This window comes from Eubalaena glacialis, chromosome 3, assembly GCF_028564815.1.
Source record: "Eubalaena glacialis isolate mEubGla1 chromosome 3, mEubGla1.1.hap2.+ XY, whole genome shotgun sequence".
NCBI classification, from domain to species: domain Eukaryota; kingdom Metazoa; phylum Chordata; class Mammalia; order Artiodactyla; family Balaenidae; genus Eubalaena; species Eubalaena glacialis.
The window spans coordinates 54,047,910-54,062,284 of NC_083718.1; the positions used below are offsets into that span (position 1 = coordinate 54,047,910).

At 37.8% G+C, this 14,375-nt stretch overlaps 1 protein-coding gene across 3 annotated transcripts in view; it reads right to left on the bottom strand.

Annotated features, from left to right (window-relative positions):
• Positions 1-805: 805 nt before the first annotated feature.
• Positions 806-14,375, bottom strand: part of TDRD5 (tudor domain containing 5) — a 96,285-nt gene continuing 82,715 nt past the window's right edge. For 2 of the 3 annotated variants that reach the window (XM_061185663.1, XM_061185662.1), the window contains exons 15-19: positions 12,970-13,152; positions 12,066-12,209; positions 5,906-6,116; positions 4,479-4,520; positions 806-1,162 (exon numbers count right to left, since the gene is read on the bottom strand). In XM_061185663.1, coding sequence (XP_061041646.1) covers positions 915-1,162; positions 4,479-4,520; positions 5,906-6,116; positions 12,066-12,209; positions 12,970-13,152 — 828 coding nt within the window. In that variant the 3' untranslated portion in view covers positions 806-914. The remainder of the gene's footprint in view (positions 1,163-4,478; positions 4,521-5,905; positions 6,117-12,065; positions 12,210-12,969; positions 13,153-14,375) is intronic. The other variant, XM_061185664.1, reaches the window with a different exon arrangement.

Sequence of the window (14,375 nt, forward strand, 5' to 3'; positions counted from 1 at the left end):
TCTTTCTCTGATTTTACCACTAAGAAATGCTTCTGTATTGTATTTTTTACATTTGGGTATAAGTCTGGTATTTTATCACAAAGAAATTTGTATCACTCACATTCTTTAATTTCACCTTTCAGTCTTTTCTCCTGATGGTTTATACTATGAGCTAAACAGAATGTCACATAATAAATTGGACTTCAGAGAACATCATGTTATATAAATGCTTAAACAATACCACTGTTTAACTACTGTTACATTAAGGCTCCAGGGAACTATGATGACTTACAGAGATGGCTCAGCTAAGTTTCAACAATCGGTCTCTATAATTTTGTTGTTAGTCTTCAAGAAATTGCCTATACTGAAAGACAGCTTCATTTTTTTTAAATGTAAAAGGGTTCACATGACCAAAGCTTCATGGTGTGGATTTTCTTACTGATCCTAGTATTTCAAAAAAATAATGATGGTAAAGATTGGAGCCCTAGATTCTCTCTATGATATAGAAGTTTTCAAATGAGAAGAAGCAGCCTTAAAATTCAGACATCCTTTTTCTGGAGATAGGAATGTGAGAATTTTTGTCTTACTGCATATGGATCACAAAACATTAGTTTTTCAGTTTACATTTATCAGTCATGATATATACAAGAAAAACATTTATAGAAACACAAAAACTCCTTTAAACTACTACACTGAACAAAGGTGAACAAAACCATACAGAAAAAGAAACATCCATAAAAATGAAAATTAACATTAAACATCAATACTTACACAACAAAGCGGACTGTTAGCATAACAAAGCTAACGAAGAGTCACACAGAAAGACACAAGCATCAACTATCAAAATACTACTTTGTCTCAATACCTCCTTCTTCTTTCGGCCTGGGAGGTCACCAGGCCCTAAGGACCTAGTTTATTTTTTCCTCCCTGCTCTCTCATGCTTCCATCCTTTTCACACTGGGGTACCAGTGCAGGAGGCTCCTGGATGTGGCTAGCCGCGCAGCAGCTCCTAAGGCAGCAGTGGCTGTGCTTCGAGGAATGTAGAGCTTCTGAGAAATCTGGTGCTCAGGAGACAAAATCAAAGACAGCTGGTCCATGGCTCCCTGACTCTTATCTTTGAACACTGTAATAGCATGGCTACTAGAAAAATCTTCATTCTCTAGGCTCTCTGGAGAGCTTTCCACTGAAAAAGAAAGAAAACACAGGTCTTTTCAAGAGGTTTTCACACCCTCCCATTCTAGACCTTTACTAATGTGTGTTACAACCATCTTCTGGTTAGGTGGTGCAATTACCAATGGCAAATCAGAGAGAAAGAGACTCAGAAACCAGTCAAAAAATGGAAAGGAGATGAGGATGGGGGATCATGCACTGAGATAAAATAAATCTTGTCAGGATGAGGGCAAAGAAGAGAGGAAAAAATATGTACTTGTGAATAAGGAAGGGAAGATCTCTTTCTAGGACATCAAAAAAATAAATTGGATATAATTCCAATTCCAGGGAAGAATCCTTAAGCTCCCTTGCTTCCTCCTCTCAGCAGTGAGCAAAATGGTGTCCCACAGGCCTTCTCCATTGCGAAAGTGGTTCCAATTCCAAGTCTGCCAGCATAAAAACAAAACTGACCAAGACTGTGTTTGCTAAGAAATTCCAAAAGCCAATTATCAGCCACAAAAAGAATTCCTTGGGAATTAGTTTAACTAAGAAGAAATAATCTTTTCAATGGAATAAACTGCTGGGAACTCCATGCTGAGAGTTCTTAATAGCCACAGAAGTGGATACTAGCATCCTCACATGTGTACTCTAGACCAGGGCTACTGAAGGAGCTGGTCTATGAATTGTTTGAACCTGCCTACAATGAGAGAGGGAGCTTTTGCCAACATCTAAGCCAACACACTGCTTCCTTCAAGAAAGTCCTCCTTTAGGAAAAAGAAAAATCTAGGGGAGCTAAACAATGTGCTATTGTGTTGTCCATCATCACAAATGCTTCATAGACTAGTACCGGTATGCTGACTACATTCTGAAAAGCACCGCTCTAGACCTTAAAATTACAGATTTCAAAAATTCAGAAAAAAATCAGGCATAATCCAGTATCTTATTCATCTTTGCATCTTTAGCATCTAGCAGCAGTAGCATGTGGTACATGTACCATACATTTATGATAAATTAAATTAAGGAGAATTTTACAGGCTATTCTAAAAAGTAAAACTCTGACCGCAAGACTATAATTAATGCCCACTAGAGTGGAAAAGAGACAGTGAGTTCTAGTGAAATAATGGGGCTTTACAGGAAGTTGTTGGTGAGCTCAGATTTTAAAAGGTATAAAAACATGAAAGCAGGGACACATGATGAAAGAATTTAAAAGAGTAGCAAAACTTCTGCTTCCAGAGATGATGCTAATTAAACAGGGATTGAAAAATAATCTCTCCTGCTTTAAACAACTGAAAAACTAGACAAAGTATATAAAACAACAGCTTTCAGACACTGAACAACAAGCTCAGAGGACAGTGCTCCCTGAGAGACGGGAAACAAAGTGAGCCCTACAAGTGCCTGAGCTCACTGTCAAAATAAAGCCCAGGCTGCAGTACAGGGAGGGAGAGTCCACATTGACCCTGGAGGTCTCACTGTGCTGAGAAGACAGAGTTTGGAATTCATGGAGGCCAGGTGTCTGGAATTCGTGGGGGAAAAGTACAAGTGAAGAGGCAGCTGCAGAGAGAGAAGAAGCTGGAGACCTGCAGAGGTCGCTTTGAGTCTTAGGCTGGGTAGCGATCTGGCTCACGTACGTGAGGGGACCACCAAGGCCTGGGAGAAAACTTACCTGAAAGGAGTAGGCAGAACAGTCACTAGGCATTTTATACTGGGGCAAAATAGTTTGTGTTCCCACCAGCTACAGTGTCAAGACATCCTAACACATAGGACATCAAGTCCCATCGATACCCTCAGAAAGGTACTGCCTAGCAGGGCCAACAAACTTAAGGCTTTTCTAAATCAGCCTAATGAAACCTAAAATAAACATAGAAATAATCAAACCAATTTCAGGTAATTTAATTATATTCCTACCCCCCCCCCAATAAATTATACATAGACAGCAGGGAGGGAGGGAAGGAAGGAGGAATGAAGAAGGAAGGGAGGGAGGGAGGGAGGAAGGAAGAAAAAGAGATTCAGCCAACAATGTATAATTCAGCATCTGCCATGCAATAAAAAATTACCAGATATACAAAGAAGCAGAAAAATATGACTTGTAATTAGGAGAAAAACCAATCAGTAGAAGCCAATTCAGAAATGACAGATGACAGAATGCAGAAATGATACATATGCTAGAATCACAAGACAAGGGTATTAAAATAGCTGTCATAAGAACACTCCAAGGGGCTTCCCTGGTGGCGCAGTGGTTGAGAATCTGCCTGCCAATGCAGGGGACACGGGTTCGAGCCCTGGTCTGGGAAGATCCCACATGCCGCGGAGCAACTAGGCCCGTGAGCCACAACTACTGAGCCTGCACGTCTGGAGCTTGTGCTCCGCAACAAGAGAGGCTGCAACAGTGAGAGGTCCGTGCACCACGATGAAGAGTGGCCCCCGCTTGCCACAACTAGAGAAAGCCCTCGCACAGAAACGAAGACCCAACACAGCCATAAATAAATAAATAGAATAATAATAAATTAAAAAAAAAAAAAGAACACTCCAAGTATTCAAGAAGTGAATGATGAGCATGCTGAAGAGAAAGATGGAAGATGTAAAAAAGACCCAAACCAAACCCTAGAGATTATAAATTGAACTTCTGAGATGAAAAATATACTGGATGGGAAAAGAACATATTAAACACTGAACAAGAAAAGGTTATATTATGCTCATAGACCAGAAGACTCAATATTGTTAACATGTCACTTCTCCAACTTGATCTAGAGATTAAAAAAAAATCTCAATAAAACTTTTAGCAGGCTTTCGGTAGAAATTAAATTAATCCTAAAATTCATATGGAATATGACCTAGAATAGCCAAAACAATTTGAAAAAGAAGAACAAATTTATATGATTTCAAGACTTACTATAAAGCCACAAAAATCAAGACAGTGGTATAAAGGCAGACGTAATAGTAATAGAACAGAATGAAAGTCTAGAAATAGACCCTCACATATACAACTTAATTGGCTTTTGACAAAAACATCAAGGCAGTTTAATGGAGAAAGGACAGTCTTTTCAATAAATCATGCTGAAATAGCTGAATATTTATATGTAATCAAAATAAACATTGATCCTTACATCACACCATACACAAAAATTAACGAACTGGATCACAGACCTAATGCAAGACCTAAAACTATAGAACTTTTATAAGAAAATGTAAGAGAAAGTCTTAGTTACTTGAGTTAGGAAAGATTTCTAAATAGGACACAAAAAGTTCAAACTTTATAAGGAAAAAAAAATCAACAAATCTGATTTCATCAAAAGAAAAACTTTTGCTCTTCCAAGGATGCTGTTAAGGAAATGAAAAGGCAAGCCACATACCTGAAATATTTGCAACAGATGTATCTGACAAAGGTTTTGTATCTAGAATAAAGAATTTTTACAAATCAATAAAAAGAAGATAATCCAATAAAAATGCACAATTCACTAAAGAAGATATACAGATGGTACATAAACACATGAAAACATAGTCAGCATCACTGGCAAACAGGGAAATGTAAATTAAAACCACAATAAGATACCACCACACACCCACTAGAATGGTAAAATTTTAAAAGACTGGCGATATAATATGTTGCCAAGAAGATGAAGCAATCAGAACTTACATATATCGCTGGTGTGAATTACCAAATGGTTCAGCCACTTTGGAAGACATTTTGGCAGTTCTTAAAATGTTAAACAGGGGCTTCCCTGGTGGTGCAGTGGTTAAGAATCCTCCTGCCAATGCAGGGGACACAGGTTCCATCCCTGGTCCGGGAAGATCCCACGTGCCGCGGAGTAACTAAGCCCGTGCGCCACAACTACTGAGCCTGAGCTCAAGAGCCACAACTACTGAGCCCGTGTGCCACAACTACTGAAGCCCACACGCTTACAGACCATGCTCCGCAACAAGAGAAGCCACCGCAATGAGAAGCTCGTGCACCGCAACAAAGAGTAGCCCCCACTCGCTGCAACTAGAGAAAGTCCACGCGCAGAAACAAAGACCCAACGCAGCCAAAAATAAATAAATAAATAGATTTATTAAAAAAAAAAAAAGTTAAACATGTAGTTAGCATATGACCCAGCAATTCCACTCCAAGGTACTTGCTGAATAGAAATAAAAAACATATGTCTACACAAAGAGCTGTATGTGAACACTCACAGCAGCTTTATTCATAATGGCCCAAATCTGGAAACAATCCAGATGTCTGTCATCTGGTGAACAGAAAAACAAATTGTGGTATTTCCACACAACTGGGTACTACTCAACAATGAATAGGAACAAACTTTAGACACCAGCAACAACATAAATGAATCTCTAAAAATCACGCTAAATGAAAGAAATCAGACATAAAAACTACATACTGTATGACTCCCTTTATATGAAATTCTAGAAAAGGAAAAGTAACATGCCAGAAGCCAGAAAGTAGGGGGAGGGAATGACTGCAAAGGGATATGAGGAAGCCTTTGTGACTGATGGAAATATTCTATTATCATGACTGTGGTGCTTATTACAAGACTGTACACATTTGTCAGAACTCATAGCATTGTACACTTAAAAACTGGCAAATTTTACTGTGCATAAACCTGACCCCGCCACCCCCCAAACTGCAGAAAAAACAGAAGAGTGGCAAAGTGAAAGGGAACAATTGGAGCAGTTCAGACAAATGCTAACATCAGCAATTTTTCAAGTCATGTTCTGAAAAGATAAATGAAGGTTTTTAACAACATGGCAAACCATTACATTTGTCAACTGTATGTCAACCTACCTGAACCAGAGTGTTTTTGTGGGGAATCGACCACTGCAGGAGTTGAGTTGAGCGCTGCTGTGGACAGCTGAATTTGCTTTGGCCGAGTCTCAATGCTGCTAGGCTCAAACTGGCCACCTTCTGCTGACTGCTGTGACTGGATAAGAGAGATGTAGAACTCCTCCAATTCGGGCAACGTGGGAGAATCTGAGGAACTCTTTAAGTCTGGTTGCTACAGAATGGGGAAAATGGGGCAAAAGCATGAAAAGTAACTGTTAGTTCAACAGTAAGAATTAAGTCTATTTTGTTTCCTTACTTATATACAAAAGAATATTTTCATATCATAATTAATAAATAAAACTCCCCACTTTAAAAAATCTAGATACTCTCTGGAAAACAAGTCCTTCTCCAACTTAGTGACCATTAATTCAAGAAGCATTTATTGAATGCATATTATGAGCAAACATGGTACTGAGGGCTGCCAAGGAAGAACGGCAGGAAATGAGAGAAATAACATTCACTGAGCACTCATTGTCAGGCACAATGCTAGGTTCTTGGCATGTGTTTCTTCCATGAAACATCAGAACGTTTTTCTAGGTTAGGTGTTGTTACATCTTCTTTATTACCGCTTCCTTTACTTAGCATAATGCTTTTTTACAAGAGGCTTACCAAGTTATCCAATGTCAACCAGTAAGCGACAAGGCAGAGAGATGAACTCAGGCTAGCCTATGTTCTCTCTGCTCCATCACACCGCCCCCCAGTAAATACGGTCCCTGTCCCTAAGGAGCTCACAGTCCTCGGCTAGGGAAACAGTACATGTGCTGCAGGTGGCCATGAAGAAGGCATTAACTGCATTCCACAGCATCAACAACATGCTAGGAGAACACAAAGGACTTAAAAGAAGGCTCCTCAGAAGAAGTGACAAAATGGAGTACTAAGAATCAGGGTTTGAGAGGAAAAGATGAACTTCCCAAACAAAGCCTCGATTTGGGCTAAAGTGAATGAAGTGCCAAATTTTAATTAATAGAGCCTACATCCTACCACAGAGTCGCTGCTGAAATAGCTACAGTTTACGGTGACTCAGAGAATTTGTCTTCTGTGATGCTAACTGGCACTGACGATTAAGTGGGCCCCATCAGGACCAGGCTGTAACGAACTAACCTAAGTGGCTGACAGCCTGGGATCTGCCCAGGGTAAACGGAAACAAAATTTATACAAACAGAAAATGTAGCTTTGTGTGTTCTTTAGGCTGTGGAGTAGACATTTAATATCAGCTGGCATTCCTTTCTTCTTCCATTATGAAACACCTTGTTCATTTTCAAACATGGCTGGCATGGATGTGACTAATATATAATTATGTCATATACAAATGGCCGTGCCCCTTTATTTGGTAGCAAAAATGAAAACTCTGGGGCTTCCCTGGTGGCGCAGTGGTTGAGAATCTGCCTGCCAATGCAGGGGACACGGGTTCGAGTCCTGGTCTGGGAAGATCCCACATGCCGTGGAGCAACTAGGCCCGTGAGCCACAACTACTGAGCCTGCGCGTCTGGAGCCTGTGCTCCGCAACAAGAGAGGCCACGACAGTGAGAGGCCCGCGCACCGCGATGAAGAGTGGCCCCCGCTTGCCGCAGCTAGAGAAAGCCCTCGCACAGAAACGAAGACCCAACACACCCCTAAATAAATAAATAAATTAATTAATTAATTAAAAAAAAAAAAAAGAAAACTCTGAAAGTCCACATAGCTACCCTGCCATACAATATTCTACTTCAGGAGAGCAAAGAGCTGGATTCAAATTTTTGCTTAATTTATGCAACTTCATGTATGTGCTTTAGCTACCCTTTAAGTTTATTCTCACTGAAAATGAGGTTCTTTCAATAAAGCTTCAGTAATAATTAAGTAAATATTAATATGGCAAACTTTTAGAGCTGGAAAGATCATTAGTTCAAATCAGTCCTTGCAGATGGATAAACTAAGGCCCCAAAAGCCAACTTGTTCAAACTTGTGGTAAAGACTAAGCCATAGATTACAGAACTCCCAGACAGGTGTTTTTTCCACTAAGCCCTGCTGCCTATTTTCAGTAGTTTAACAACAATCAAAATCAGAAACAGTTTTTTTTTAAAGCTGTTATCTTTTTTTCTTTCCTGATAAATATGATTTTGAAGAAAGACAAATTGTTAAAACATATTTAAATGCATTCTGACAGCTTTTCACACTGGAAAAAAAGAACATAGGTAAATGCCTTCTAAATTTGTATGCCAGTACTGAAAGCAAGTACCTGTGGTCAACTTAAGCACTTAATTGAAAAGTCAGAGTCTCTTCCTCTAAACAGTGGTTTAGAGTGCTGCTGCTCAAAATGTGATTCACCATCAAGGAGCTTCAGCATCACCTGGAAGCTTGTAAGACATGGAGAACCTCAGTCCCCATACCAGATCTGCTCAATCAGAATCTGCACTTTCACAAGATTCTCAGGTGATCTGTATGAACATTATAGTTTGAGAAGCATTGCTCTACCAGATTTATCCCTCTGTAGTTATCAACTACTGACTCCCTCGTAGTTGTCTGAAAATATACCTTTATGGAACTAGAGGTTAGTGGCAGATTTTCAAGAAACATGTTCATGATTTCTGAAACATTAACTTACACAATCAAAAGCATAGCCCAAAACCACAATAACATACAACTTCACGCCCACTAGGATGGCTTTAATTTTTTAAACTAGATAATAACAAGTGTTGGCAAAGATGTGGACAAATTGGAACACTCTTATATTGCTGGTGGGAATGTAAAATGGTGCAAGTGCTTGGAAAAGTCTGGCAATTCCTCAAAACACTAAACATAGAGTTACCATAGGACCCAGCCATTCAACTCCTAGGTATATACCTAAGAAAACTGAAAACATATGTCCACATAAAAACACATACACAAATGTCACAGCAGCATTATTCATAATAGCAGAAAAACAGAAACAACTCAAATGTCCATCAGCTGATACACGGATAAACAAAACGTGGTCTATCCATACAATGGATTATTCAGCCATAAAAAGAAGTAAAGTACTGATACATGATACAACATGATGAACCTTGAGAACATTACGCTAAGAAGCCAGACACAAAAGGCCACACACTGTATTGATTCCAATTATATGAAATGTCCTGAAGAATAAGTAAATCAATAGAGAAAGTAAGATTAGTGGTTGCCTGGGGGGAAGAGGGTTGGGGAGATTGGGTGGGGGTGACAGCTGAAGAATGCAGGGTTTCTTTTTGAGATAATGAAAATGTTCTGAAATTCTTATGGTGATGGAGGCACAATATGCTAGTAAACTAGTGAATATACTAAAAGCCGTTGAATTGTACACTTTAAATGGGTGAACTGTATGGTATGTATATTATATCTCAATTAAACTGAGGAGACAGAGGATGGAGTCTGAGCCCCACGAAGGCGGAGGAGCTTTGACAAACTCCTCAGGCTTTCAGCTGAGATCTCCAAAGAATCATGCTTTAGGAGTAAGAGCCACATCCAAGGAGTAAGGACAAAAGTGAAATACAGCAGTCCTCACCAAACCTAAACCAAGCCTCAATATGTGTGAAGGTGACTGGCTGGTATCTGCCAGCCACTAGACAACTGAACCCTCTTTGGAGGAAGCTATCTCATCCAGAGCCTCTCTAATTTTTTACCCATAACGTTCAACATTCAATTAAAAAGAACCATGAGGTATGCTCCGCCTGTCTTTCCCCTCCCCTGAATGCCCAAAACAGGATCAAATGACAAGATCAAATAGAGAAAAAAGACAGTAAGAACACACTCAAAGGTAATTCAGATACTGAAATTATCTGTGAAAAACTTTAAAATAACTATGATTAACATGTTCAAGAAAATGGAAGTTACAGACAAAATTGAGGAAAATATGGAGAATTTAAACGGAGAACTGGAATCTATAAAATAAAAAAAAGAATCAAATGGACATTCTAGAACTGGAAAATAATATGTTTGAAATTAAGAGCTCAATGTGTGGGTTTAACAGCAGACTGGATCCTGTAGAAGACAGGACTAGTGCACTGGAAGAATCAATATAAAACCTCCAAACAGAGGCATTGCAAAAGAAAAAAAGAGAATGAACAAGAAAACAGAGCCCAAGTGGGACTCAGCCAAAAGTGCTAACACATGTAGAACTGAAATGCCAGCAGGAAAGGAGAGAGATAATGAGGCAGAAGCAGTGTTTGATTAGATAAATGGACCAGAATTTTCTAAAACTGATGAACAGTATCAATCTGCTGATTTAATAAGCTCAGTGATACATATGCAGAATAAATCCAAAGGAAATCACATCTAGATATATAATTATCAAAATGCTGAAAGCAATAGACAGAAAAATCTTAAAAGAAGCCAGAGGGGGAGAAAAAGACATACCTTCAAAGGAGCAATGGTAACTGACAGCTGGCGATTCAACAGAAGCCAGAACATAAAGGAATGACATCTTCAAAGTACTGAAAGAAAACAGTGCCAACCTATAATTCAATACTCATGGAGAATATCCACCAAAAAGGAAGATTAAAGTCAGAAATATGGGAAATTAAACATCATACTCCCGAACAACCAATGGGTCAAAAAAGATCAAAGGTAATTAGAAAATATTCTGAGACAGACAAAAATGAAAACACACAGTATACCAAAATTTATGGGATGCAGCAAAGGAAGAATTAATAGGGATGTTTCTAGCAATAAAACATTAAAAACACATTAAAAAAGGAAGAAAGATCTCAAACAACTCAATTTTACACCTTAAGGAACTAAGAAAAGAAGAACAAACTAAGACCAAAGTTACCACAAGGAAATAGTAAAAATTAGAGCAGAAATAAATGAAATAGAGAAAAGAAAAAAATCAATGAAACTAAGAGTTGTTTTATATATTGAAAATATAAACAAAACTGAGAAACCTTTAGCTAGACTAATGAAGAAAAAAAGACTCAAATGATATCAGAAAAGAAAAAACATTACAACTAATGCCACAGAATTGAAAAGGATTTTAAGAGACCATCACAAACAACTGTACACAAACAAACTGAATAACCTGAAAGAAATGGATAAATTCTTAGAAACATACAGTCTTGCAAGACTGAATTAGGAAGAAATAGAAAATCTGAACAGACAGATTACTAGTAATGAAATTGAATCAGTAATCAAAAACCTCCCAACAAAGAAAAACACAAGATAAGATGGCTTCACTGGTAAAATTCTACCAAACATTTAAAGAATAATTAATACCAATTCTTCTCAAAGTCTTCCAAAAAACTGAACACTCCCAAACCCATTTTACAAGGCCAGCATTACCCAGATACCAGAGGGATAGTGGTTTTTTTCTGAAGGGGTGATGAAAATGTTCTAAAATGGATTATACGGGTGGTTGCACAAGTCTGTGTATACTAAAAGTTATTTGAATTGCATACTTGAAGTGAATTACATGGTATGTGAGTTATAGTTCAATAAAGCTATTATATCTTAAAAAAAACTACCTGAGAAACAAAATATAAAAGTTTATTTTATCCTAAAGCTAAATCTGTGCTTTAAGTAACCTACATTTCTGGAACAGACTGTTCTATGTAATGCAGCATACTTTTATCAATGATCTCAAGCAAAGTAACCATATTCTGTAGAAAATATATCACTCAGAAGGTTCATCTTCCACAAATCTGCTTTTCAACAATTCTCCTAGACTTGAGTCCTTCATTTTCAATGTAATGCACAAAAGTACAGAGACCGTTAGCCAAATTTCACAATTCACACAAATAGTCCTGCTGTTTTCAGGATGGAGAAACACAAAACAAACGGATTTTGTTCCAGGGTTAGTGTTTTCTGCCAAAGCAACAAAAAGAAAAAAACTGGCCTAGATGATAGGACAGATACAGAACTTAAAATGTATGGTTAAGTGAAAATACCTGTTTTCTCTATCCCTAATGTAGAGGCTTAATCAATCTTTTAATTCTAGTCTCAGAATTTTTTTCTGGAGAGATGAATAACTATAGTAAGTTAACTGAAATTTATTTTTAAATAAACATACATTTTTATGTATATGTATTGTACCAAATGCTAAGAGAGGGATCATTAACCAGAATTTTACTTTCTAAAAATGAAAGTACTTCCTCATGAAAACTTGTCACAATAACATTCATTAGACATTTACCTTTTGAATTCTGGTTGTGCCAGTATTTTTTTCTTGAGCACCCAGTCCTTCTAGTTTTTGAACTTCTACTTTCTTTCCACTCACAAGGCCTGAAGGCTGCCATGAATCATCCCATATATCTTTGGGTGTAGAAAAACACCAATCCTATAGAGAAAAAAATTGCAACAATAAACTGAGATATAGTGCCATATGATCCAAATGGAGGATAACGTGGGCAAGGTAAAGGCAAAGAGGCAATGTATACTAAACAAGAAAAGATATTTATTAACTTTCTACATCAGTGTGAGTTTTCCCCCTTGCTTCATTGGTCCATGCCCAATACACTGAATTCCTCTGAATACACAGATCACATAAAAAAAACACAACTCTCTTTGTAGTATTTTCTTCAATACTGTTTTCATGGTTAGATGATTTTCATGATCATCCAGTATTTAAATGGCACAAATAACAAGGGGCAACTTAAGTGTTGATATTTCTTCTTTCTAAGAGCTGGTGGAAAATAAATTAAAATTTAAATATATAGGGCCCAATATTAGTAAATATACTCACTGCAGAGATCCAGACATAATATTACAAGGCAATGCAATAAAAATTAAATTAGGGAAAACTGTTTATTTCTAGATCTAAGGCTTTGACTAGGTGCCAATGGTAAAACAAAAATCATAATGATTGATAGGATAGATAGCCACAATAAGTCCATGGTTTACTCTCCCCTGCTTCATCCTGCCCCCATCCCTAACACTACCATCTTTGGTGGGGGGGTGGGGGTGGGAATACATTCTTCTGAATTATTGTCTGATTAATCCCTATGAAATGCAGAATGCATAGCTTTTTTGAGGCTTGGACAATTACATTATTTCCTTTTGCAGTAGTGATTTGCTTTATGTTTTCCCAAGGATCTAACCTTCTGTGGCATTTCTTTACATGATGAATATGGTTTCTTTCCACCAAGGCTTGAGGTAGATAAGTGGGAGGCAGCATCACTTCCTTCTCCCATTCCAGCCTGCAAAGGTGACCAGTTCTCATCCCATATATCATCACCTATGGTTACTGACTCCAGGCATGGCATTCCAGTGGGAATCTCATCCTAGAATGTATCAGGTGACAAATAAAACTTTAATTTATGGTTCCTGTATGGATACATTTTGAAATTTAGGTTTACAATTTTTCCTAACTCCAAGTCAAGATGGCAGTTCGAGTACATAATTTATTACTCTCTCTCTCTCCTGACACATCACCAAAATAAAATAATTTAAGGTATAAACTTATGGTCAAAGAGAATGTAAAAGGAGAAAACATCACCTATGTTCTGGATACAGGAAATCAGACAACTGACAACTTATTAAGCAGTCCTGAGAAAGTGGAATCCTGAGCTTGGAGCAGGAAAAACTGAGAGTCAACCCAAATTTATACCATAAATACTGCAAAAGTTCAGGAATTGCTCCTACAGAGTTTTTGGAATTGAGGGTGTAAAGTGGGAATGAAAACAAGAGCTCTCATTAAAAGTCTGTGTAAGAAGCAGTTAGATCACCAGGTACCCTCCCCCATTTAAAAAACCCAGGAAACTACACCTCTTCCTCCTGCTGGAAGACTAGAGGTCTTCTGGAGGGTAGAGCTGAGGACGGTGTAAGTGTATAATAAAAACAGTGGAATTAAGTGAAGGGTTGTTTTATACTGAATATAAAGCTCTGTCACTCTCTTTTTGATAGCAAGACAGAGATGAGAGTATACTGAATATAAAGCTCTGTCACTCTCTTTTTGATAGCAAGACAGAGATGCACAAACTTGAAGATAGATCCAATCTGATTATCCAGTCTGAACAACTGAGAAAAAAATTGGGAAAACAAACAAACATACATACAAAAATAGAGCCTCAGGGAACTATGGGACAATACCAAAAGGTTTAACATTTGTGTCGTCAAAGTTCAAGAAGAAGAAGAGAAAGAATGCAGTGCAGAAAAGTTACTTGAAGAAATATGTCTGAAAACTTCCTAAATTTGGTTTGGGAAGACACAGACCTACAGATTCGAAAAGCTTAGCAAAACTCAAACAGGATAAACTCAAAGAAATTCATGCCTACATAGATTACGATCAACATGGTGAAAACTAAAGACAAACAAATATCTTGAACGAAGCCAAAGAAAAATTACACATTATTATAGTGGAACAACAATTTCAACACTGCACATCTTGTATCAGAAAACATGAAAGCTAGAAGGAAGTGAAATGGAATTTTTGAAGGGTTAAAAGAAAAGAACTGGCAACCTAGAATTCTACATCCAGCAAAAGCATCCTTTAAGAATGAAGATG